This window comes from Epinephelus lanceolatus, chromosome 15, assembly GCF_041903045.1.
Source record: "Epinephelus lanceolatus isolate andai-2023 chromosome 15, ASM4190304v1, whole genome shotgun sequence".
Taxonomy (NCBI): domain Eukaryota; kingdom Metazoa; phylum Chordata; class Actinopteri; order Perciformes; family Serranidae; genus Epinephelus; species Epinephelus lanceolatus.
This window is the reverse complement of record NC_135748.1, coordinates 351,703-377,869: the sequence shown is the minus strand read 5'-3', so window position 1 is coordinate 377,869 and position 26,167 is coordinate 351,703. Positions and strand designations below refer to the sequence as shown.

The window sequence follows — 26,167 nt, the reverse complement described above, 5'->3', positions numbered from 1 at the left end:
CTGGCTTCATCAATAAATACAATTGTGTATCATCTGCATAACAATCGTAATTTACAGAGTGATTTCTAATGATGTTACCTAAAGGAAGCATATATAGAGTAAATATGATTGGTCCGAGCACAGAACCTTACGGAACTCCAAAAGAAACTTTAGTACGTAAGGATGATTCATCATGAACATGAACAAACTGAAAACGATCAGATAAATAAGATTTAAACCAGCTTAGTGCAGAATCGTATAGGCCAATTAAATGTTCCAGTCTCTGTAGCAGAATTTGATGGTCAATTGTATCAAACGCCACACTAAGATCTAATAAAACAAGTTCAGAGACGAGTCCTTTGTCTGAAGCAATCAGAAGGTCATTTGTAATTTTAACTAGTGTTGTTGCTAGGATGCACTCTAAATCCTGACTGAAATTCCTCAAATAAATTATTATCGTGGAGAAAATCACACAGCTGGTCTGCAACTACTTTCTCAAGGATCTTTGAAAGAAAGGGAAGATTAGATATTTGTCTATAGTTGGCTAACACCTCTGGATCCAGGGTGGGCTTTTTTAGGAGAGGTTTAATTACAGCTACCTTAAAAGACTGTGGTACATAGCCTGTTAATAAGAATATATTGATCATATCTAATATATGAGTGTTAACTAAAGGTAAGACTTCCTTAAGTAGCCTAGTTGGGATGGGGTCTAAGAGACACGTTGATGATTTAGATGAAGAAATCATTGTGGTCAATTGTTGAGGAGAAATCGGGGAGAAGCAATCTAAATATATATTAGGTCTTACAGCTCATAAAATCATTACTGCTAAGGGCTTAAGGAATACAAGGTTCAATAGAGCTGTGACTCTCAGTCAGCCTGGCTACAGTGCTGAAAAGAAACCTGGGGTCTTATTTTCTTTTATTAAAGCTGAGTAATAGTTTGCTCAGGCCCCTCTTATACGTTTTGAGACTGTCTGCCCAGACTAAACGAGATTCTTAAGAGCTAAACTAGATAAAAACTCTGAGAATTCAGATACAAATTCAGAATACGGGCCAGCTGCGAGGTTTTCCAGGTCGGATGTAAAAGACTAAGAACAAGGCTTTCAAATGAATTATAGTCTATTGTATTGTTGCTGGGGACTTTAACCAGGCAAACATGAAGAAAGTTCTCCCTCACTTTTACCAACGTGAACTTTGCGACAAGGGGAGCCAACTTACTGGATCATGCTTATACCAACATTAAAGGAGCGTTCAAAGCAGTACGTTGTCCCCACCTTGGCTCATCTGACCACATTGCTGTGATGCTTACACCAGCATATAGACCACTGCTGATGAGAACAAAGCCCCCTTCGAAACAGGTGAGGGTCTGGCCAGAGGGAGCCATGTCAGCACTACAGGACTGTTTTGACTGGACTGACTGCTCTGTCTTCAGAGAGGCTGCCACCAAAGATAAGATCACAGATGTCGGTGAGTATGCTGAGGTTGTCTCAGGCTACAATCAAAAATGTAAGGATGTCAGCATCACAAAAACCATCACAGCCTGGGCATATCAGAAACCATGGATGACCACTGAGGTTCGAGCCCAGCTGAAATCAAAAAATTCAGCTATTAAATCTGGCGACACAACTGCCCTTAGGTCTGAGAGAGCCAATCTGAATAAGGCCATCAGAATGGCAAAAAGAGCCCATGGACAAAGATCCAGAGTCACTTTCAAGACCATAGAGACACTAAGAGACTGTGGCAGGGTATCCAATCTGTTACAGATTACAGGTCTGCCCTCTGGGACTGTGATAATAGCACTGACATCCTAAACCACCTAAATAATTATTTTGGCAGGTTTGAAGCACTTAACAATACACCAGCAGTGAAAGCCACAACGATGACCAGGTGCTACATCTGGACCCAGCTGATGTCCTGTCTTGAGGAAGATCAACCCATGGAAAAGCTGCAGGTCCTGACATGATACCAGGGTGTGTGCTCAAGTGGTGCACAGATCAGTCATGTCCTAACAGACATATTTAACATCTCCCTGAGTCAAGCCACCGTACCATCATGCTTCAAATGCTCAGCCATCATCCTAGTTCAAAAAAAAAACTCACTGTTACTAGTCTAAATGACTAACGACCGGTAGCACTCACTCCCATAATAATCAAGTGTTTTGAAAGACTAGACAAGGATCACATCACATCTGTCCTTCCCTCCTCACTCGACCCACTTCAATTTGCCTTCCGCCCAAATTGTTCCACTGAGGATGCTGTATCCACTGCACTTCATCTGTGCCTGGAACACCTGGAGAAAAAGAACACACATGTATGGATGCTATCTTAAGGCAACTGAATCAGACGCAACTGGACTTAGTTTTGTCTTAGAAGACGTTTCATCTCTTATCCAAGAGGCTTCATCAGTTCATGCTTGTCTTACTAGGCTGGAGCTAGTCTGACAAACTGGTGTGGAAAAACCCAGGTATTTAACCTCTGAGAAGGTCTTCACAAGGCCAATGATGTCATTGATTGGTTAGTGCTCCAATGGTGTGTCAACCACGGTTGTGGAAACGGTGCAACGGTGGTCGTTGGAGTCGTTAGAGTCACATGAGGCCATTTGTGAATGACCATTGTTTTTAGAGGTTAAGCTGTTAAATCTCCTGGGCAAGGATGAAAGGACAGCATTATAGGTGGGGGATAGGTGGTGTCACACACCTCCTCTATTGAGAGATGGTTTTTCCAATTTCATATAGATGGCTTCTTTTAGACCTCTTTCAAACCATCTGTCTTCCCTGTCCAAAATGTGCACATTGCTGTCTTCAGGGGAGTGTACTTTCTCCTTGAGGTGTAAATAGACAGCTGAGTCGCGCCCTGACAAGTTAGCCCTTCTGTGTTGGGCCATGCATTTGTTTAGTGGTTGTTTTGTTTCACCAATGTACAAGTCTGGGCATTCCTCGCTGCACTGGACAGCGTACACCAGGTTGCTCTTCTTGGTGTGTGGTGTACGGTCTGGATAAATGAGAATATCCACAGGCATGTACGGATTTTGTTTGTTGACTTTAGCTCAGCATTCAATACCATAATCCCTCAGCATCTGGTGAACAAACTGGACCCACTTGGGCTAAACACTCCACTGTGCAACTGGATCTTGGACTTTTTCTCAGACAGGCCTCAGCTCCACCATCTCACTGAGCACCAAATCTCTGCAGGGATGTTTCCTGAGTCCCTTACTATTCACCCTGAAGACTCACGACTGTTGTGGAAAGTGGAGTACGAATCACATCATTCAGTATGCAGATGACACAACAGTGGTGGGCCTGATCCAGAACAACCGAGAGAACACTTACAGAGAGGAGGTGAAGCTCTTTGCAAACTGGTGCAGGAACAACAACCTTGTACTGAACGTCGAAAAAACCAAGGAGATGGTGATTGACTTCGGGAGGAAATGGCCCATACATACCCCAGTCCTCATCAATTGAACTGCTGTGGAGACTGTTCAGAACACTAAGTTCCTGGGGGTTCATGGGGCCAATAACCTGTCCTGGTCCCTGCACACCTCTGGTGAAAAAGGCTCACCAGCGTCTACATTTCCTGTGGAGGCTGGAGAGGGCTCATCTCAATCCATCCATTCTCACCACCTTCTACATGGGCACCATTAAGAGTGTTTTGACCAGTAGCATCTCTCTCTGGCATGAGAACTCTTACACCTCAGACAGAAAGGCCCTGAGGAGAGTAGTAAGGACAGCAGAAAGGACTATTGGGGTCACATTGCCACCGATAGAGGATCTGGCCCAAAAACGCCTACTGGCTAAAGCGACCAGCATCCTGAGAGACTTCACTCACCCCTGCAACAAACTGTTCTCCCTCTTGCCTTCAGGCAGGAGGTACAGCAGCCTGGGTAGCGGCACTGTCAGGTTCAGTAACAACGTCTACCCGGCTGCTTATCAGACTGCTCAACAAAATAACTCACCGCTGACTGTGCTTTTGTGTTTTTAGTCTTTTTCTCTCATCCACAGCCAGGCAGCTGCCATGCAAATGTGCAATGTCATTTATTTATGTATGTGCAATATAACAAAATCAAATGTGTATTTATATATATCTTATTTATAAAGCTCTCTTTTTATATACTGTTTTTGTTTTTTATTTATCTGTGTTTTTAATGGTACCATGCTTGTAGTTTCGTTCTGCTTTGCATCACTGATGTTTTGCTGAATGACAATTGAAGGATCTTGAATTTTGAATCTTGAATCTTGAATCAGAGACCATCAGTAAACAGAGATAGGTTATCTTCTCCACCCATATATGACCACTTGTTGACATGTGATCAATATTTAGGTCAAGTGACAACAACTGGATAGTCTCTACTAAGCAAACTCATAAAAGGAGGGAGGCTGTGAGATGCCGATGAAAGCTCTGAAAAAAATCAAACAAGTCAACATTAAGTTTAATGCTTTTTGTCAAACTTATGTTTCCAGGGTCAAAAATTTACTTTTATGCTTACCTAACTTGTTTTGTTTATTCTCCCTTGTCTTTTTGTGTCTTCTCTGTTGTCTGTTGGTGGCTCTTTATGTTCTGGGTATCATTGCTCTGGCTGTCACCTCTGATGACCAACGTTCTGCTCATGAAGCATACGGCAGATGACATTGTGTCATCTGCAGAGTGTTCGAGTGATGACGAAGACCTGGAGGAGTGTGAAACGAGCCATGCAGGTGGGCTAGGTTAGTTTGCATTTGCTTGCTTTTTTGTGCCTTCACTCATCTGCACTAGAAGATCAAAGTATCTAAAAGCATCATAACCCCATGGTTAAACAAAGTGTAACTTTATTAAACAATCAATGTAGTAAGAGTAAGCATTGCTGTACTCCACATTACCAAGTCCAATGAAAGCTGGATTATTAAATGCAAAGTTCAAATTCAAATCGAAAATAGTTTACTAGGTGCATCAGTCATACAGATAGATTCAAATTCATTTAGTTTCATTCAGTAACCCATAAAGCCATTAATATTATGAGCGACACTTGCACATGGGGTCTTCCAAAGTGGTTAACATAGTCACCAATAGACATACAAATTTTGTCTGTGGAGAGGAAAATTTGTATGTTGGTGAACCATGTTCTCTGCACTGATGCTGCAAAATGTTACACATTGTGTTTGAGTCTACTGCTCCTGCCATTTACTGCTGCACTGATTTTTAAACAATACATTTTGACAGCCTTTGTTTTTAAATTTGTCCTCAGCAGGTGTTCAGTGTTGTCTAGACTGCAGTGATGTTTTTTCATTTGTTTTTTCCATATTGGCTCATGGTGGTTCATGTAATAGAGAACAGATATCATTGAATTTCTGTGTACAAGTTTTTCTTTCTTTTTTTTTTGGGTCATACTTGCTTTTAGGTGTACTTGTTATTCTGTCTTTTTTGTATCTCAACATTTTAATTCTTAAATGCTTAATGCTTGTGATAACTTAGAAAATAAGCTTGAAAGAATTTGGGAATTTCCATATTATTGCAACATTATTTTTTGTAGGATACAGAAAACAGCAGTGTTGTCACTTCCATACTAAATAGTCAAACTGCCACACATCTGTCTGCGGTGCATGACAGTTGGATACTTTTCTGAAACATGTTTTGTTTCTGCAGTGCATTTTGAAACAATACAACAACCTTTCAGATACTATCCTTATTTGAATGCTCTCATAACCAATTTAGGTCATGATATCCACCAAGACAGCAGACAGGATACCTTTAAAGTACCGCTGCTGGGTGTAATTGCATGTCAGCTCCAGTATTTTGTTCTTGTTAGAATAAAGACAAGCTGTCCAGGTCCTGAAAAAACTTCTCTGTTACAGTAAATCACACACACTCCACTCCTCTGTTTAACATTATATAAAACACTGGCGAATATTATGCAAATTCCAATTAAAACAGCAAACAATTTCGTTTGAGTAACTTGCATATATACAATGTCAGAATTTTTTTTTCCTATTAAGGTCATATTCACCAAGCAATCAGACTTTAAGTTTAGAATATTTGCAGCTAAAATGACAGCAAGCTATTCTGTAGATCAAAAGATAGATGAATTCAGTTTGGGTGAGTTGCATTTCACAAGAAAATACATATTTTTGCTTTATTTCAAGCATAAACATTGGACTTTAAAAAATGTGTAGTGTAATGGCGTCTTCACAATTTACATGAAGAGAGACTACATACAAAGCCAATGTAAGGACATAAATAAATGCCAATTTGCAAGACAAATGATGCGGACATGGAAATGTTGTGCTATTCGCAGAAGTTGAAAATTTTCAACTTGCAGACAATGTAGACAATATAAAAAAAAATTGGTCATGGTTCATGCAAGTACAGATCATGGAGCCTCTGTGTTTACCAAGTTCACATCACTTAATTCAAGTTATTGGTTGTACTTTATAGACATTAAGTTCTATAACAATCACTTCCAGGGAGACAACTGGCAGTTGATTTCAGTTGCGGAGAAATGTAAAATCATCAAACTTGTTGAATTCTGTTGTCATTTTCAGCCGTAATCGTGACGTGTGGGTTTTCTACCCAGAAGTTCATGTAAATAAACATTCTGATTCAGTCTATTATAAACCACGTTAGCTGTTTGCTGCCTTTCCCAGTTAGTTAGCACGACCATTGGCACAGCTGTCAGGGGTGAATTTCTGCCACTTGCGAACTCCAAAAAACACTTCAGTGACCATATTCAAACGAGTAGTGTGCATTATGCCTCAAGGTAAAATTCAGTATTATGATTGGTGAGGATTTTAGTGTTGTTCTGCTGACTACCAGTAGTTCCTTCCTTTTGAAGGTCATTCCCAAATTTTTTCAAGCAGCAATTGAAAGATTACAATTTAAATGGGTTTAAAGCTGCAATGTGTAGCCTGAAATTCATGGGAATTTGTGAAGAAAGACAAAGACAGGGCCCCAGTCATCCAATCATGTGTTTACACAGAAATTCACGCCATTCTAACCTTAACATCACTTTGACGTTGACAGCAGCATCCTGTTATTTGAACTTTGTTGAATTATTTTGGGAGTCAATGCTATTTCCTGCTTTGTTTTGTCTTTTCTAAATTTTGTTATTGAGACATCATTCTCGTCTATTCGCCAACCATCCAGAAATACATTGTTGTATTTTGGCCTCGTGTGGCATGACGTTTTGGTGGGTGATAATTGTTTTCATATATATTCTGGTGCTGCTATGTACCATGCGGCTTTCAATAAAAACATGCCTATTTCGGTTGTCAAAGCAAATAAAAGGCAAAAAAAATCTTTTCTTACCATCACCTTTTGTGTCTTGAAAAGGAAAAGTTAAATAAAAAGCAGTTGTATTTGAAAACCGTTGTACCCTCCCAATTCTTCAGGGAGTCTTCCAGTCCCTTGTCTTCCCCTCCCAACTATAATAATGCTATTCTGCATTTGAATCTATTTTAATGTAGATGGCATAAAAAGATTTTTGTTGCCACAGATTCTAACATTTATTTAATTTTTTTCTCCTAAGCAATCATTGGTACATCACACTTCAAATCATTCTCTTCAGGGTGACCTTTGATCATTTATTTGCATGATTTTTGATTGACCCTAGACTCCATGCCTCCATATATAGACTAACTTGGTTGCTTTGTCTGAATTCGTTTTTAAGTTGGAAACCATTTTTGCGGTTGCAGCACCACTGAATGTTGCCTTTCTTACCCCAAACCATCTTTATTTCATCACTGAGGCTGTTGTCTGTCTGGTTTGTCTGAAGTTATCACGTGATTCTGTTCTCTGTTGTAAATGTGTTCTCCCTTCCTATGGATTAATTTCATAAGATGGCAACTATGAAGGGTTTTTTGATAGCTAACCCTGTAAAATGATAAATATCTGGCTATATATATTTCTTTCTTGGAGACTATCGATATTCTGACTCATACAATATAGTATTGGCACATTAAACACCCTGGGAGCAATGATTAACAGTTCAGTCTTCCCACCAATTTCCTGGTTAAGCTCATGTATGAACTCTGGAAAAGATGTTAGGTCTCCACCACCATAGTCTCTGAAACCTTTCTACCTTCTCTGCCAAGACCTTTTCCTACTCTTAACCTGCATCTACCAGCTCCATAAATTTTACAACAATGTCTCATTAAACAATACTATTTTATTGCAGTGCCAAATTAAAGGTGGGCTTATTGTCTAGCCAAGCTTTGTTAGACCTAGCTCCCCAAGTTCGTCAGTAAACCTAGGGAGGTAGGTCACCAGTCTTCAGTAAACCAGCTCATTCTGAAAAGCACATCCACAATTTCTAAAGATCTTTGACCACACTGAAAAGCCCAAAAGGGTAGGGGTGGGAATCACGAGAGGCCCCACGAAATGATGATTTTTATTGCAGCAAAAATGTATCTAGTGAACTGAAAAATTAATCAGAAAATATACATATATATATTATTCTTTATAGACTATCAAAAGTTTAATTAGGGCCTGAGCGACGACTGCAAGTCATCCGCGTAGTCCCCCTACTGAAATCGCGCTGTTTATTATTATTATTATTATTATTATTATTATTATTATTATTAGGGGCTGAGCGACGACTGCAAGTTGTCCGCGTAGGACCCTATTGAAATCGGACTGTTTATTATAATTAGGGTCCAAACGACGACTGCAAGTCGTCCGTAGGACCCTGTTGAAATGGTGCTGTTTATTAGGGCCCGAACGACGACGAAGTCATCTGCGTAGGACCCTATTATAATTGTGCTGTTTATTAGGGCCCGAGGTCCCTATTGAAATGCAAGGATTTTTTCTTCTTTTCCTTCTTCTTCCAAATGAATTGGCTTAACATACCTGACAACTCATGAAACTTTGCACGCATCTCAGAGCTGGTGACAATTTTTTTTTAATTTTAAAATTATTTTAAGGGTCTTGTCCGCGGGTTCCAAAAAAATGGCTCAGTAGCGCCCCCTACAAAAGTTTGAGGAAACAGCCCCTGAAGCTAGTTTAACCTACATGTATGAAACTTGGCAGGCTTATTTAACGCTCCGAGAAGTACAAAAAAGCCTCTAGGAGGCATGCTCTAAACAGGAAATAAGCAATTTTGAATTTACTGTGTAATTTTGGTGCATTTTTGGCCATTTCCAGGGGTCCTAAATGAACAAACTTGTCCTAGAGATTTCATCCGATCAACTTCAAACCTTGGTCTGTTCCACCCCAATAACTTGAAGATTTAAAGTTATTAGAAGCTTGAGTTTTCGTCAATCCATGTGACCGTGGGGTGGCGTCAAAGTTAGGGGTCTCGTCACTAAACAGGAAGTAGTTTATAACTCCGGCTAACATTGACCAATCTTCCCCAAACTTCACAGGATTGATGACAGTCCCACCCTGAACACCTCTACATGTCAATAATTAGCGTTAAATATAGCGCCCCCCTACTGGCAACAGGAAATGTCATGTTTTAGATTTTAATGTACATCTCCTACAGAATTGACCAGATCCACCTCAAAGTTGGTAAAACAAAAAAAAGCCATACAACCCAACAGGAAGTCGGCCATTTTGAATTCCTTGGTCACTTTTTTGACATTTCACATGTGTTGTAATTTAACGAACTTGTTCTACAGATTTAATCAGATTTGCTCCAAACTTGGTTTATGTGAGCCTGACTACGTTGTGACCAAAAGTTCAAAACAGGATCTGCCCAATGTTGAATGGCGTGCCCGCTGCGGAATGTTGAATTTTGAGGTCTTGCCATAAAAACGAAATTGCTATAACTTTGGCGCAAATGGTCCGATATCCACCAAACTTCACATGATTCATATTAGTCCTGCCCTGAACACATTTATGTAACCATATTTCCTGATGCTCATAGCGCCACCTAGTACCGAAAGGGAGTGCTTCGTATCAGACACTTATCTTTGGATTAACCTGAAATTTCAATGCTGTGGTCTATATTTGTTGTACACAAACATGACATATCATTAGTGTCTACGCCTGATGCAGAGGGTTTAATTTTAATGTTTTGCCATGAAACAGGAAATTGCTATAACTTTGGTGTAAATGGTCTGATCTCCATCAAGCTTCAGATGATTCATATTAGTCCTGCCCTGAAAACATTTATATGACCATATTTCCTGATACTCATAGTGCCACCTAGTAGTGACAGGAAACAGGTCTCATCAAACACTTATCTTTTGATTTATCTGAAAGTTAAATGCTGTGGTTTATATTTGATGTATAAAAATATGATGTATAATTAGTGTGCTCTTCAGCTCCCTCTAGTGGAAAGAGGAAGTGATACAAAATGTGAAATATGTCATTCCAGCACTGTATCAAGGATATGCAGAGTCACTCCTGCATGCGATGTCTAACTTTGACAGAATTGAACCGACGTGTCAGAAGGCATCGTGCCAGCCCCCCCGAGTTGCGTGAAGGTGCGAGGGCCTGTTCATCGCTGCTTGCAGCTTTAATTATTATTAGGGCCCGAGCGACGACGAAGTCGTCCGTGAGGACCCTATTGTAATCGCGCTGTTTATCATTATTATTATTAGGGTCCGAGCGACGACGAAGTCGTCCGTAGGATCCTATTGTAATCGCGCTGTTTATTATTATTATTATTATTATTATTATTATTATTTATTATTAGGACCCGAGTGACGATGAAGTTGTCCGTGAGGACCATATTGTAATCAAGCTGGTTATTAGGGCCTGAGCGACGACGAAGTCATCTGTGGACCCTATTGTAAACGCACTGTTTATTAGGGCCCGAGCGATGACGAAGTCGTCCTTGAGGACCCTGTTGTAATCGTGCTGTTTATTATTATCTATTAGGACCAGCGGTGCTAGGAACCCTATTGTTTTTGTAAAGATTTTTATAGTTCTATAGTATAGTTATATATAGATATATATATGTATATAGTTCTATTTTTATTCTTCCGTTGATAAAAGTGGTGCTGCAGGCTAAACCGTGCAAGGGAAGGTGGTGCAATTTGGAGGGTTGGACCCCTGCACGTACCTCAGACGCAAAAAACTACATATGTCCGCCTGCAGGGGGCGCTATAACCAAGGTTAACGCGTTTTGGCCTTTAACTCCCACACCGTATGTCGTACATTCAAAAACGTTATATCCCTCGATTTCCTCAATAGAGCTGACTCACTTTGCAATGGCCACGCCCACTTCGGCCTATAATTTTTTTGGCAAAATCGCAAAAACTGGATAACCTACTTTTTCGAAATCCTCCTTGGGATTTTGTCCGATCTGTGTGAATCTTGGCACATACACTCTTCACCTAGACCTGATCTAAAGTTATCAAAAGAATTTTGTTCCGTCAAAAATTCCGCAAATTATTAATGAACAAATTTGTGTAGCTAGCTATAAAAATGTAAACTGTTGTATATCTCAGTCAAACTTAATGCTATCAACACCAAATCTCAGATCCTTAGTTGGCATGATACTGTGAAGGTGTGAGCCGAATTTGGCGAATGTTGGCCACTAGGAGGCGCTACAAATATGGGAATTTTATATCTCTTAAACGGCTACACCCATTTGTACGAAACGTAACTTCCACATTTTAAATGACACATTCATACACATTATATCCATGTGTTCTCTGGATAGAGCTGGGTTTTCTGACACAGGCCCCGCCCACTTCTGCTGCACATTCTCTTTGCTAATTCGCCACATGTCCATAACCTACTTTTTCAAACTCCTCCCACAGTTTAAGCACCACCTGCATGAAACTTTGCACATAGAATCTCCAGATGTGTCTGATCAAAAGTTATCAAAAGAATGTTGGCACTCCAAAAAATGTGCTAGTTATGATCAATCTATTTTTTTTGCTAGCTGAAAAACACATATTGTTTCATATTTTGGTCAAAATAAATGCTTTCAGCATCAAACTTAAGTCACTTGTTCCAAAGGTCATCAAGAGGCTCTATGCCAAATTTGGTGCAAATCGGCCTATAGATGTCGCTATAACAGATGCAAATGTGATTTTGCCTGTAACTTCCACATTTTAAACAACACATTCACGGACATCAAAGCAATGTATTTCCTGAATAGAGGTGGGTTTTCTGACATAGGCCCCGCCCACTTCTGCTGCAATTTTCCCTTGCTAAGTCACCATATATCCAAAACCTACTTTTTCGAACTACTCCTACGATTTAAGCGTCATCTATGTGAAACTTTGCACACAGAATCTCCAGGTGTGTCTGATCAAAAGTTATCAAAAGAATTTTGGCACTCCAAAAAATGCGCTAGTTATAACCAAACAATCTTTTTTGCTAGCTAAAACACACATATTGTTTCATATTTTGGTCAAAGTAAAAGCTTTTAACATCAAACTTAAGTCACTTGTTCTGGAGATCATCCAGAGGCTCTGTGCCAAATTTGGTGCAAATCGGCTATTGGGGGGTGCTAAAAACCCACAAACATCAAGTCTCAAGTACAAGATTTGAACAAAATTTGGTGAGTGTGATGTGGGGTCACTCCTGAGGCCGGACATAAAGTTAAGTAATGATTGGTCAAAGTGGGCATGATTTATTACAATAAATCCAAATTGCCACACATTCAGCCTTTCACGCTTCCGGCGCATTTCCCATTACAGCAAATACCGCAGCTTGGACGTTGGCCCGTATCCCTGCGCTCGCCCTGAGCCCGTCGTGCTTCAGGGCCAACTTCCGTGGGCTCCGTGGGGCACGGGGGCCGAGTTGCGCAGGGAGGCATGGCTGCCGTTCATAACTGCTTGCAGTTCTAGTTAATAGGGCCCGAGCGACAATGAAGTTGTCCGCAGAGGACCCTATTGAAATCGCAATGTTTTTTATTATTAGGGCCCGAGCGACGACAAACTCGTCCGCAGAGGACCCTATTGAAATCGTACTGTTTATTATTGTTATGGCCAACTACAAATTTTCAAAAACCCCTCCCCTTGGGGTTAGTTTGTCGCAGGCAAACGAAATTTGGTACGCACATGTATCATACCGAGACACACAAAAAAGTCTTTTGACGTCATGGTAAAATCCCAACAGGAAGTCGGCCATTTTGTTTTGAATTTTTTCGTTACGGCGATTTCCACAACTCAAATTTGAATGAACTCCTCCTTGACTTCAAATTGTCTACAGATCATCCTGAGAACATGCTGATCAAAAGTTATTAAAAGATTTTCTCTATGTCAAGGGGCGTGGCCGCTATGGTGCCGCCCCCGCCATCAAATACGTTTGGCTTTTTGATGGCTTCAGTGGCCTCATATCCTCATGAAAATTGATACACAAGTAAAGAATGTCGAGCTCTTGCATCTGATAGGGGCGTCGCCCATGGGGAGGACAAAATGCCTCTATAGCGCCCCCTTGAAATTTTCAAAAACTCCTCCTTTTTTTGGAGTTGGAACATGAAAATTGGTACACAGGTATATGTTGTCCAGACGCACATAAAAGGTCTACTCCAATGGTCTACTCCAAACAGGAAGTTGGCCATTTTGATTTTGACTTGTCATTTTGGCGTGATTTCCACATGTTGTATTTTAACGAACTAGTCCTAGGAAATTTCATCCAATCGACTTCAGATTCTTTACAGATCATCCAGAGACCATTCTGATCAAAAGTTGTGCTCTGCATGTCTGTAGGTCAAAGGGCGTGGCGACTATGGCGCTGCCATTTTTGATCCATCGCCATGCATATTCAAGCAGCTCTCTCTCCCACATAATTCATCCAAACTGCTTCAAAATTTCTGTACATGATAAGAGCCCCGCCCTCAATGCCTCCATATGCTCGAAGGCAATCTTGCTCATGGCGCCCCCTTGTGGAAACAGGAAATGCCATCTCTTACACTGACAAACACCAACTTCAAGCTCCTGACCTGACCAACTACATTTTGTGGCCACATGACAATCAAGTTGATGAATCTCCACAGTGACACATGTGTTCTGTCATGTTGCAGGCTGCCTCGGTGGCAACTTTTCATCCTTCGCCACGGAACATCAACTTGGTTTAAATCCTTCATGCATTGTCCGATTTGCTTGAAATTTCACGTGTGATGAGGGTCCACCCCTGAAGGCACCTGGTCACATCTGGTTACGCTCGTAGTGCCACCTGGTGGATGAACGAAACATTGCGTTTTTTCGCTCCTGCCAGGTTTTTTCTTGCCCCCACGGTTGCATGGGGGAGCGAGGGCCCAATCACAGCTGCTTGCAGTTTTAATTAGGGCCCAAGCGACAACGAAGTCGTCGGTGAGGACCCTATTGTAATCGCACTGTTTATTATTATTATTAGGGCCCGAGCAGGAGACCTGCGAGTTCCCTATTGTTTTTCTCCTGATTATTTATACATATATATATATATATATATATATATATATATATATATATATATATATATGTATGTATATATCTTTTTTTTTCTTCCGCCCATATGATCGCATCTTTCACTGCCTGAACATACCCCAAAACTCACCAAACTTGGAATATAAGTCACACCTGGGGAAAAATTTTATAATCTATTGTTGTCCTGAATTTCCACCACTAGGTGGCGCTATTATTAAGGAAACTGCGTTTTGGCTCATAACTCCCATATACTTTGTCGCACATTCAAAAACCTTATATCCACGCGTTCAGTGAATTGGGCTGAATCTTGTGGTATAGGCCACGCACATTTCCGCCTTCCGTTTTTTTTCCGCAAATTCGCAAAATGTTGCAAACCTACTTTTCGAACTCCTGCCAGGCAATTTCACTGATTGGCATGAAACTTTGCACACAGCATCTGTGGACCCTCCCGACAAAAAGTTATTAAAAGAATTTCGATATTCCAAACAATACTCAAGTTATTAAATAGCAACTTCCTGCAGATTTCGTTCTAAACAGGAAGTGCTGCATATCTCCACATTGGTGTATCCGAATGACATGAAACTCAGGTTATCACTTCCACATGAGCCCCTGAGGCTCTGTGCAAAATTTCGGGTGATGACCACCAGGTGGCGCTCTTTAAATTGAAGTATTTTATATCTCAACATCAGTTGGGCGGATTAACACGAAACTTGGTATAATTATTGTCAATGCCCTCCTGAGGATATCTGACAAAGGACTTACCGATCCGCCACTAGGTGGCGCTCTGGTGGCCATCTAATTTAATATTTGGCACTGGGCCAACACCATAACACTCATGGAAATAAAATTGATAGGGGTGGTATAGACTGCCCCCTGTAACTCACACACCAAAAATGACCAGCAGGTGGCGCTATTTTCAATGCAAAAGCGTTTTTGGCTAATAACTCCCACATAATATGTCGCACATTGTTAAACCTTCTATTTACGTGTTCTCTGAATTCCACTGAATTGTGAGGTGTAAGCCACGCCCACTTTCGCGGTAACTTTCCATTTGCTAAATCGCGACAAATTAAAAACATACTGTTTTGAACTCCTCCTAGGCAATTTGACCGATTTGCACCAAACTTTACATGTAGCATCTGTGGACCCTCCTGACAAAAAGTTATTAAAAGAATTTTGATTGTCCAAAAAACGGCCAAAATATAAAACAACAAATTCCTGCACATTGTTTTCAAAACAGACAGTCTTTCATATCTTGACCAAATACAGTCGGATTACCACAACACTTTTGCTAATTGTGTTCCATGGCCCGTTGAGAGTTTGTACAAAATTTGGTGCAAATCAGCCAATAGGTGGCACTCTGGTGGCAGTCTAATTAGTGTGAATGGAAGTAAATTGGAAAATCTTCAAATCCTCTTCAAAACTCATCGACTTTCAACCTCTTCTTGTCCCTCATACTTTGAGCTAGAGACACCATGTCAACTTTGAAAGAATCAGAAGACCTGGAAAAATACATACGTGGGTTGGGTGCCTACCTGTATACTGGAAATGTAAGTAAGACATAACGTTTATTTTTTTAATTTAATACAGCTGACAAGACTTCCAGATGCACGCCCCCCAGTGGCAGCATGCCCCGACGCGCGTGGACTGCGAGGGCCCATTCATCGCTGCTTGCAGCTTTAATTAGGGCCCGAGCACCTAGCGGTGCGAGGACCCTATTGAAATGCAAGGATTTTTTTTTTATTATTATTATTAGGGTCCTCGACCCTATTGAAATGCAAGGATTTATTATTATTATTATTATTATTATTATTATTATTATTATTCCTCCAAATGAATTGCCTTTTTGGGAGGCTTAACATACCCGAAAACTCATGAAACTTTGCACACATCTCAGAACTGGTGAAAAATTTGATATTTTAAGGGTCTTGTGTGCTGGTTCCAAAAAATGGCTCAGTAGCGCCCCCTACAAAAGTTTGAGGAAACAGCCCCTGAAGCTAGTTTAACCTACATGTATGAAACTCGGCAGGCTTATGTAACATCCAGAGACATACAAAAAAGCCTCTTGGAGGCATGCTCTAAATCCAACAGGAAGTCAGCCATTTTGAATTTACTGTGCAATTTTGGTGCATTTTTGGCCATTTCCAGGGGTCATAAATGAACGAACTAGTCCTAGAGATTTCATCCGATTGACTTCAAACCTTGGTCTGTCCCATCCCAAGACCTTGAAGATGAAAAGTTATCAAAAGCTTGAGTTTTCGTCAATGCGTGTGACCGTGGGATGGCGTCAAAGTTAGGGGTCTTGCCACTAAACAGGAAGTAGTTTATAACTCCAGCATACATGGTCCAATTTTGGCCAAACTTCACAGGATTGATGACAGTCCCGCCCTGAACACATCTACATGTCAATAATTAGAGATAAACATAGCTTCCCCCACTGGCAATGGGAAATGTCATGTTTTAGACTTTAATGTACATCTCCCACAGACTTGACCAGATCCACTTCAAACTTGGTGATGATGCTTTATTGTGGAAACTGTGAGTTTTCGTCGAAGGGCGTGGCCACGGCCTGGCGGCGAACTTTGATGTTTCACTGTGATGATAAACGTTGCTGTAACTTGACTCCACGTGGGAATATCTTGCCAAAACTTCATACATATGATGACAGTCCAGCCCTGAACACATCTACGAGGAATTTTGAATCACAGCCATAGCGCCACCTTCTGGCAACAGAAAGCTACTTTATACATTCTTTGATGTCCCGCTTCTAGCAGGTTAATCAGACCCACCTCAAACTTGCTGGTCTAAGTCCTTAGACCTTGATGATGCTTAAAAATGAAGCTTTTTAGTTTTCATCAAACGCTGTCACCGTGGTGCTGCCTTGTTCGCCATCAAACACGATGTTGTTTTGAAGGGACAAGGGATGCTTGAAAACTCACTAAGCGTGGCATACACATCACAGGTCACAAGTCCTGTTGTCTGATGTGATTTTTGTGCTTTGATGCACCAAGATGGCTCAACAGCGCCCCCTAGAATATTTCAATTAAGCAGCCCCCAAAGCTGCTTTGACCTGCATGTATGAAACTTGGTAGGCACCTGTAACACTCTATTATGTACAAAAAAGTCTCTTGGAGCGATGCTCCAAACCCAACAGGAAGTCCGCCATTTTGAATTTACTTGTGCCACTTTTGTGCGTTTTTGCCCATTTCCAGGGCTTGTAAATTAACGAACTTGTCCTACAGATTTAATCAGATTGTCTCCACACTTGGTGTATGTAAGCGTGACTATGTTGTGACCAAAAGTTATCACAGGATTTGCCCAATGTTGAATGGTGCGCCCGCTGCTGAGCGTTGAATCTTGAGGTCTCGCCATGAAAAATGAAATTGCTGTAGCTCTGGCATAAATGGTCCAATCTCCACCAAACTTCACATGATTCATGTTAGTCCCGCCCTGAACACATTTTCATTACCATATTGCCTGATAATCATAGCACCACCTAGTGTCGAAAGGAAATATTTCTTATCAGACACTTATCTTTGGATTAACCTGAAATTTCAGTGCTGTGGTCTATATTTGATGTTCACAAACATGACATATCATTAGTGTCTACGTGTGCTGCAGAGAGTTTAATTTTGATGTCTCGCCATGAAACAGGAAATTGCTATAAATTTGGAGTAAATGGTCCGTTGTCCACCAAACTTGACATGATTGATATTTGTCCCACCCTGAACACATTTATATGACAATATTCCGTGATAGTCATAGCGCCACCTAGTGGTGAAAGGAAGTACTTCTTACCAGACACTTATCTTTGGATTAACCTGAAATTTCAGTGCTGTGGTGTGTATTTGATGTACACAAACATGACATATCATTAGTGTCAATACGTGCTGCAGAGGGTTTAATTTTGATGTCTCACCATGAAACAGGAAATTGCTATATTGTTGCCATAAATGTTCTTATCTCTATCAAACTTCATATGATTCATATTAGTTCTGCCCTGAAAACATTTATATGACCATATTTCCTGATACTCATAGTGTTAGCTAGTGGTGACAGGAAGTAGGTCTCAAACACTTATCTTTTGATTTATCTGAAAATTAAATGCTGTGGTGTATATTTGATGTACAAAAACATGATGTATAATTACTGTGCTCTCCAACTCCCTCTAGTGGAAAGAGGAAGTGATACAAAATGTGAAATATGTCATTCCAGCACTGTATCAAAGGTATGCAAAGTCACTCCTGCATGCGATGTCTAACTTTGACAGAAATGAATTGACAGCTTTAATTAGGGACCTCGGCCGAAGGATGAAGTCCCTCTTGTTTCTTGTGCGTTTATTATTATTAGGGCCCGAGCGACGACGATGTCGTCCGCGTAGGACCCTATTGTAATCGCGCTGTTTATTATTATTATTATTATTATTATTATTATTATTACTATTACGAACATGTAATCCCCAATTTGGCCCCTTTCCCAAATTCAAAAACTCACCAAAATTGGTACATGCATTTGGTCTGGCGAAAAATTTGATATTTTGGCAGTGTTGTATGTGGACGGGGCCAAATGGCGACATTGCGCCCCCTAGACAATTTCTTGCCTCGAGCCCCGCCTGTGAGTTTCACCTACACGTATGAAAATTGGTAGGCTCATAGAAAATGCCAAGACACACAAAAAATCCACTTGGACCCATGCCGTACACCCAACAGGAAGTCGGCCATTTTGATTTGAATTTTTGACATGTTCGAACAAACTCCTTCTAGGGATTCCGTCCGCATCGACTTTAAATTTGGTACAGATCATCCTGAGAACATGCTGATCAAAAGTTATTAAAAGCTTTTCTCTATGTCAAGGGGCGTGGCCGCTAGGGCGTGACAAACTTTGGCGACTTTTCGTTTTCTCGCCATTGAATTTCGAACAGCTCTCACGCCCACATACTTGATCTCAGCAGCTTCAAACTTGCTGGACATGATGATGGCTCCGCCCTGAACGGCCAAATATATTAAGATCCCACCTTACTCATAGCGCCCCCTGGTGGTAACAGGAAGTGACCAGTTTTTACTTTAACATGTACTGATGACACAAACTTGACCGCATCAACTTCATTCCACTTCTAATGCATGCAGAACAAGTTGGTCAAACTACCTTATGAACGCTGTGAAGCTACGTCTAATGGTGTCCATGTGGTGGCGTGGCGACTATCGATCCCTCGCCACCAAATACGTTTGGCTTTTTGATGGCTTCAACGACCTCATCTCCTCATGAAAATTGATACACAGGTCAAGAATGGTGAGCTCTTGCATCTGATAGGGGCGTCGCCCATGGGGGGGACAAAATGCCTCTGGAAGTCGGCCATTTTTATTCAAACTTTTCATTTTGGTGGCGATTTTGTGATTTCGACACCTTGTATTTTGACGAACTCCTCCTACAGATTTTGTCCAATCAACTTCAGATTTGGTACAGATCACCCTGAGACCATGGTGATCAAAAGTTATTAAAAGCTTTTCTCTATGTCAAGGGGCGTGGCTGCTATGGTGCCGCCCTCGCCATCAAATACGTTTGGCTTTTTGATGTCTTCACTGGCCTCATATCCTCATGAAAATTGATAGACAGGTGAAGAATGGCGAGCTCTTACATCTGATAGGGGCGTCACCCATGGGGGGGACAAAATGCCTCTATAGCGCCCTCTGGAAATTTTCAAAAACCCCTCCCCATAGGGGTTTGTTTGGAGTAGGAAGTTGAAAATGTGTACATATGTGTAAGTTGCCTAGACGCACAAAAAAGTCTCTGCCACCAATGCTCTACTCCAAACATGAAGTCGCCCATTTTGATTCAAACTTTTCATTTTGCCGTCGATTTTGTGATTTCCACACCTTGTAATTTCACAAACTCTACAGATACAACAACAATCAGTAGTCATTTATTTTTTTAGTTTTGTCAACAACTCCCAACACCACCTGTGCTTTTTTCCACTTGTTCATCTACTCAACAGGATGTTAGGAGACTAGATGTGTGGTAATCAGCATCTGTTGGTGGTAAAAGCTACTCAAGCTGAAATAGCGACTGAGTAAACTTTTACTTTGTTTAATATGTGGAATATGAATAAAACCAAAGTGAGGAGCAATCATGGGTCTTTTTTTAAATTTCATGTTCACCCAATTATTAAAAACACTGAACAACATTTAATGACTTTCTCAAAGGCTAATATGAAAAGAAAGCAATGTTACATATAAAGGGATAGTTAGACATTTTGGCAAATTCGCCTATTGCCGTAATCCCTATAGTCATATGAGTAGGTACATTACCTTTAATTGTCAGTGCCTGCTGTTTTGAGATCGGTGGGACAGAGCTGCCTACAGCTCAGCGCACAAAATGGAGGTGAATGGTACAGCCCCCTCTCTCTCTCAAAACTAATCAAATACACCATCAAATGATTCCAAAACGCTCTAGTGGAAAACACACGGCTTGCGCATTCCCCATGCTATGAAACAATAATGTATAATTAAGTAACATTACGACACATGAAGCAAATACTCGGAACTACTTTCTTGAGTAAACCACTGGGCGGAGTGACACAATGCGTACCTGACACAGTGCCGTAGTTATTGCTTGCAGCCGTATCATCAGCTGGACGCAGCAGAAAGTTTGAGAAAAGTTTACAGAGTGCTGTCGTAAATCATGGTTTACACATGTATTGTAAAGGGTTGTGGTAACAAGCTGAAGACGTGGAGCAGAGTGACGTATACGGACAGGATGAAACAATGGCTATTTGTGCTGGACATCGATCCCAACACGCCTGTGGAAACGGTCCGGAAAATGTTTGTTTACGAGGACTACAGTGAAAGGATAGAGCGGAGAAGCTCAGGAATGGTTCAAATGCTTTTCTTGAAAGATACTGCCACACCATCTGTCGGCATCACAAAATGAGCAGACTTGGTAAGTGATCATTGTGTATTTTGCTCAGTAATCTCTCTGCTGTAATGTTAACGTTACCTCCATGTTGAGTAACATTAGCCTACAACCCAAGCATGGTAAATAAGGCTAAAATGTAAATGTTGTTGTGGTTATGTTATGGATAAGTGCTTGCCCAGAGCATATAGTGAAGTGACTGGCATTACTTCTCATTGTTGGGAATAAACAGACTGCTAGGGAACATTTTATGTTGTTCCCTCAGGAGTTGTGGAGTGTGGAGTTAGCATGTTCTCCCCGTGTTCCGGTGATTATTTTGAGGCGTACTCTCGTCCCATCCCACCATCAACATACCGTATTTCCTCAATTTAAAACCGGGCCCCTATTAGCAGCCGGCCTCTTTTAGTAATCGGGTCTAAAAAATAAATAAATAAACGGCAGCCTCTTTTATCAACCGGAAGTGTTTATTTGACGTTTTGGCATTTATAGAGTGCTAGACCCGGATTACACACACAGACACAGACACAGAGACGTACATCCACACACACATAAACCCTCATCCAGGCACATGCGCAGTTGCACACTCTCAGCTGATTGTAAACAAATAAGATGGCGACAAGACGCAAATTCTGTGTAAACAAATAAGATGGCGACAAGACGCAAATTCTGTGTTAATTTAAAGCTAGAAGTTTTGAAATATTCCGAACAAATGTCGGGGGAATACGCTGCGAGGCATATGACACCTGGTTGGCAGAGGAGATCAACAAGACCTTCACAAAAGGAGGAAACATGAGAGCAGCTGACAAACGCAAGATAACGGCTTACCGGCGACAGAGAAGTCCGCCTCCAGGTCCAGTAATTTCCTCTTTCGTTGGTGTCATGGGGGGGGGCTGAGGGATGGTTCGCCCAGGGCGTAAAACTAGCCAGGACCGCCTTTGGCACTGATATTTTTACCGTAACCATCTTTATCTATGGAAGCCCATTTTCACCGGCAATGGAAAAAAAATCGCCATTCCTTATCAAAATTGTGAGATAAAAAGTCATAATTATGAATGTAGCCTAGTTTTAAAATTAATTTGTGGCATGTTGTCTTGTAAGGTGTGTGGCATCATGGTGGCTGCAGATGGGACAGAGGATGAGATTATTCACTGTTTCAAGGCAGGACAACTAGTACACTGTGCTGTAGTAAATAGTAAATAGTGGTGATTTACAAAAACAAACCAAAAACTATTTTTACTGTTAAAGTGTTTGTTACTGTAAATAATACAGTACTTTATTTGTAATACTATATAGAAAATATACATTTTTACTGTAAAGAAAAGTTTGCATAAATATTTCTGCTGTTTAAATTAAAAAGAATACAGTATTTGTATTTTCAAATTTGGCTGTGATTTTTTTTTTCTTGTATTAAAAGCCTCCTTCAAATAGTAGCCTGCCCCTATTTGTAGCCTGGTCCTAAACTAATACACACGTTTGGTCAGGCGAAAAATGTGATATTTCGGCAGTGTTGTATGTGGACGTGGCCAAATGGCGACATAGCGCCCCCTAGAAAATTTCGTGCCTCGAGTCCATCTGTGAGTTTCACCTACACGCATGAAAATTGCTGGGCTCATAGAACATGCCAAGACGCACAAAAAATCCTCTTGGACCCATGCCGTAAACCCAACAGGAAGTCGGCCATTTTGATTTGAATTTTTTACGTGTTTGAACAAACTCCTCCTAGGGATTCGTCCGATCGACTTTAAATTGGCTACAGATCATCCTGAGAACATGCTGATCAAAAGTTATTAAAAGCTTTTCGCTATGTCAAGGGGTGTGGCCGCTAGGGCGTGACAAATTTTGGCGACTTTTCATTTTCTTTCCATCAAATTTCGAACAGCTCTCACGCCCACATACTTGATCTCAGCAGCTTCAAACTTGCTGGACATGATGATGGCTATGCCCCAAACGCCCTGATATGTTATTATCCCACCTTAGTAGCGCCCCCCGGTGGTAACAGGAAGTGACCAGTTTTTACTTTAACATGTACTGATGACACAAACTTGACCGCATCAACTTCATTCCACTTCTAATGCATGCAGAACAAGTTGGTGAAGCTACCTTATGAACGCTGTGAAGCTACGTCTAATGGTGTCCGTGTGGTGGTGTGGCGACTATCGATCCCTCGCCACCAAATACGTTTGGCTTTTTGATGGCTTCAACGACCTCATCTCCTCATGAAAATTGATACACAGGTCAAGAATGGCGAGCTCTTACATCTGATGGGGCATCGCCCATGGGGGGGACAAAATGCCTCTATAGTGCCCCCTTGAAATTTTCAAAAAACCCTCCCCATAGGGGTTTTTTTTGGAGTAGGAACATGAAAATTTGTACATATGTGTATGTTGCCCAGATGCACAAAAAAGTCTCGGACACCAATGGTCTACTCCAAACAGGAAGTCGGCCATTTTTATTCAAACTTATTATTTTGGTGGCGATTTTGTGATTTCCACAAATTTGTATTTTAACGAACTCCTCCTACAGATTTTTGCCCAATCAACGTCAGATTTGGTACAGATCATCCTGAGAACATGCTGATCAAAAGTTATTAAAAGCATTTCTCTATGTCAAGGGGCATGGCCGCTATAGCGCCGCCATATTTGATGCATCGCCATGCATATTCCAGCAACTCTCTCTCCCACATACTTCATCCTTCAAAATTTTTGTACATGACAAGAGCCCCGCCCTGCACGCCTGCTATTCTTATACTCACTCTAACTCATAGCACCCCCTTGTGGAAACAGGAAATCCCATATTTTTATATTGATAAACACCAACCCCATATTCAACTACATTTTGTTGCCACGTATTTATCAAGTTGATGAATCTCCACAGTACACGTGTGCTGTCATGTAACAGGCTGCCCATGGCGACTTTCGATCCTTTGTCATGGAATGTCAAGTCCTTATAACTCCATCATGCATTGCTCTTATTGGCCACAATTTGATATGTGTGATCATGGTCTGCCCCTGTACACATCTGCATGGCAATATATTGGTCTTACTCATATAACCACTTCAGTTATGCGTGCTGTTGGCCCCTCGCGGTGGTGCGGGGGAGCGAGGGCCCAATCACAGCTGCTTGCAGCTTCAATTGTTATTATTATTCTTACAAACATTTGATCCCCAATTTGGCCCCTTTCCCAAATTCAGAAACTCACCAAAGTTGGCATATGTGTTTGGTCTGGGGATTTTTCTCCAATCAACTTCAGATTTGGTACAGATCATCCTGAGACCATGCTGATTAAAAGTTATTAAAAGTTTTTCTCTATGTCAAGGGGCGTGGCCGCTATGGCACCACCATATTTGATGCATCGCCATGCATATTCCAGCAACTCTCTCTCCCACAAACTTCATCCTAACTGCTTCAGAATTTCTGTACATGACAAGAGCCCCACCCTGTACGTCTCCTATTCTCATACTCACTCTAACTCATAGCGCCCCCTTGTGGAAACAGGAAATGCCATATTTTTATATTGATAAACACAAACACCATGGTAACTGACCCAGAGTTCAAGTTAGCTCTCAGTCTGGAACAGACAACCCAGAGTTTCCCTCATCTCAGGGTTAACTTACTCTTACTTTTCACATAACCGCTTCACCCCCCAAGAACAATAACTTCAGTTTTGTCTGAATTTAACATAAGGAAATTGGTGCTCATCCAGGTTTTTATGTCTTTAAGTTTAGTTAATTGTTCAGTTTCTTCTGGCTTTATCGATAAATACAATTGTGTATCATCCGCATAACAATGGAAATTTACAGAGTGATTTCAAATAATGTTGCCTAAGGGAAGCATATATAGAGTGAATAGGATTGGTCCGAGCACAGAACCTTGTGGAACTCCAAAACAAACTTTATTATGTAGAGATGATCTATCATTAACATGAACAAAATGAAAACGATCAGATAAATAAGATTTAAACCAGCTTAGTGCAGAACCTTTTAGGCCAATTAAATGTTCCAGTCTCTGTAGCAGAATTTGATGGTCAATTGTGTCAAATGCCGCACTAAGATCTCATAAAACAAGTACAGAGACGAGTCCTTTGTCTGAAGCAATCAGAAGATCATTTGTAATTTTAACTAGTGCTGTCTCAGTGCTGTGATGCATTCTAAATCCTGACTGAAATTCCTCAAATAAATTATTATCATGGAGAAAATCACACAGCTGGTCTGTGACTACTTTCTCAAGGATCTTTGAAAGAAAGGGAAGTTTAGATAATGGTTGTGATAGTTGGTTAACACCTCTGGATCCAAGGTGGGCTTTTTTAGAAGAGGTTTAATTACAGCCACCTTAAAGGACTGCGGTACATAGCCTGTTAATAAAGATATGTTGATCATGTCTAATATGTGAGTGTTAACTAAAGGTAAGACTTACTTAAGTAGCCTAGTTGAGATGGGGTCTAAGAGACACGTTGATGATTTAGATGAAGAAATCATTGCAGTCAATTGTTGAAGAGAAATCGGGGAGAAGCTATCTAGAAATATATTAGGTCTTACAGCTGTGCTTGAGGGCAGATTGGTTCCGTTTGTGAGCAGGAGATCATGAATTTTGCCTCTAATAGTTAGAATTTTGTCATTAAAAAAGCTCATAAAATTATTACTGCTAAAGGCTAAAGGAATACAAGGCTCAATAGAGCTATGACTCAGTCAACCTGGCTACAGTGCTGAAAAGAAACCTGGGGTTGTTCTTATTTTATTCTATTAATGCTGAGTAATAGTTTGCTCTGGCATTGAGGAGGCCCCGCTTACATGTTTTGAGACTTTGTTCCCAGGCTAAACGAGATTGTTCTAGTTTTGTTAATCGCCAATTCCTTTCAAATTTTCACAATATTTGTTTTAGTTTTTGGGTTTGAGAGTTGTACCAAGGAGTGAAATTCTTTGCTTTGTTAAAGCCTCAGTGTGTAAAAATGGTGAGTAACAGTGACATCAGCGGTCAAATTCTAGATTGCAGCGCTCACTCGCTCAC

The 26,167-nt window shown here is 40.9% G+C and overlaps 1 protein-coding gene across 17 annotated transcripts in view; it reads left to right on the top strand.

Moving 5' to 3' along the window:
• The window catches only part of nrxn3a (neurexin 3a), a 651,034-nt gene that overhangs the window by 606,063 nt on the left and 18,804 nt on the right, over window positions 1-26,167 (top strand). For 10 of the 17 annotated variants that reach the window (XR_013493309.1, XR_013493312.1, XM_078174850.1 and 7 more), the window contains one exon: window positions 4,588-4,678. The exons of 1 other annotated variant lie outside the window; for it this stretch is intronic. Coding sequence is in view for 11 of the 16 variants with exons in the window: in XM_078174850.1 (XP_078030976.1) it covers window positions 4,588-4,678 (91 nt within the window). In the remaining 5 variants the exon portion in view is untranslated. Of the gene's footprint in view, window positions 1-4,587; window positions 4,679-20,956; window positions 24,802-26,167 lie in introns of those variants that run through there. 6 more of the 17 variants (XR_013493311.1, XR_013493310.1, XR_013493313.1 and 3 more) reach the window with 2 other exon arrangements.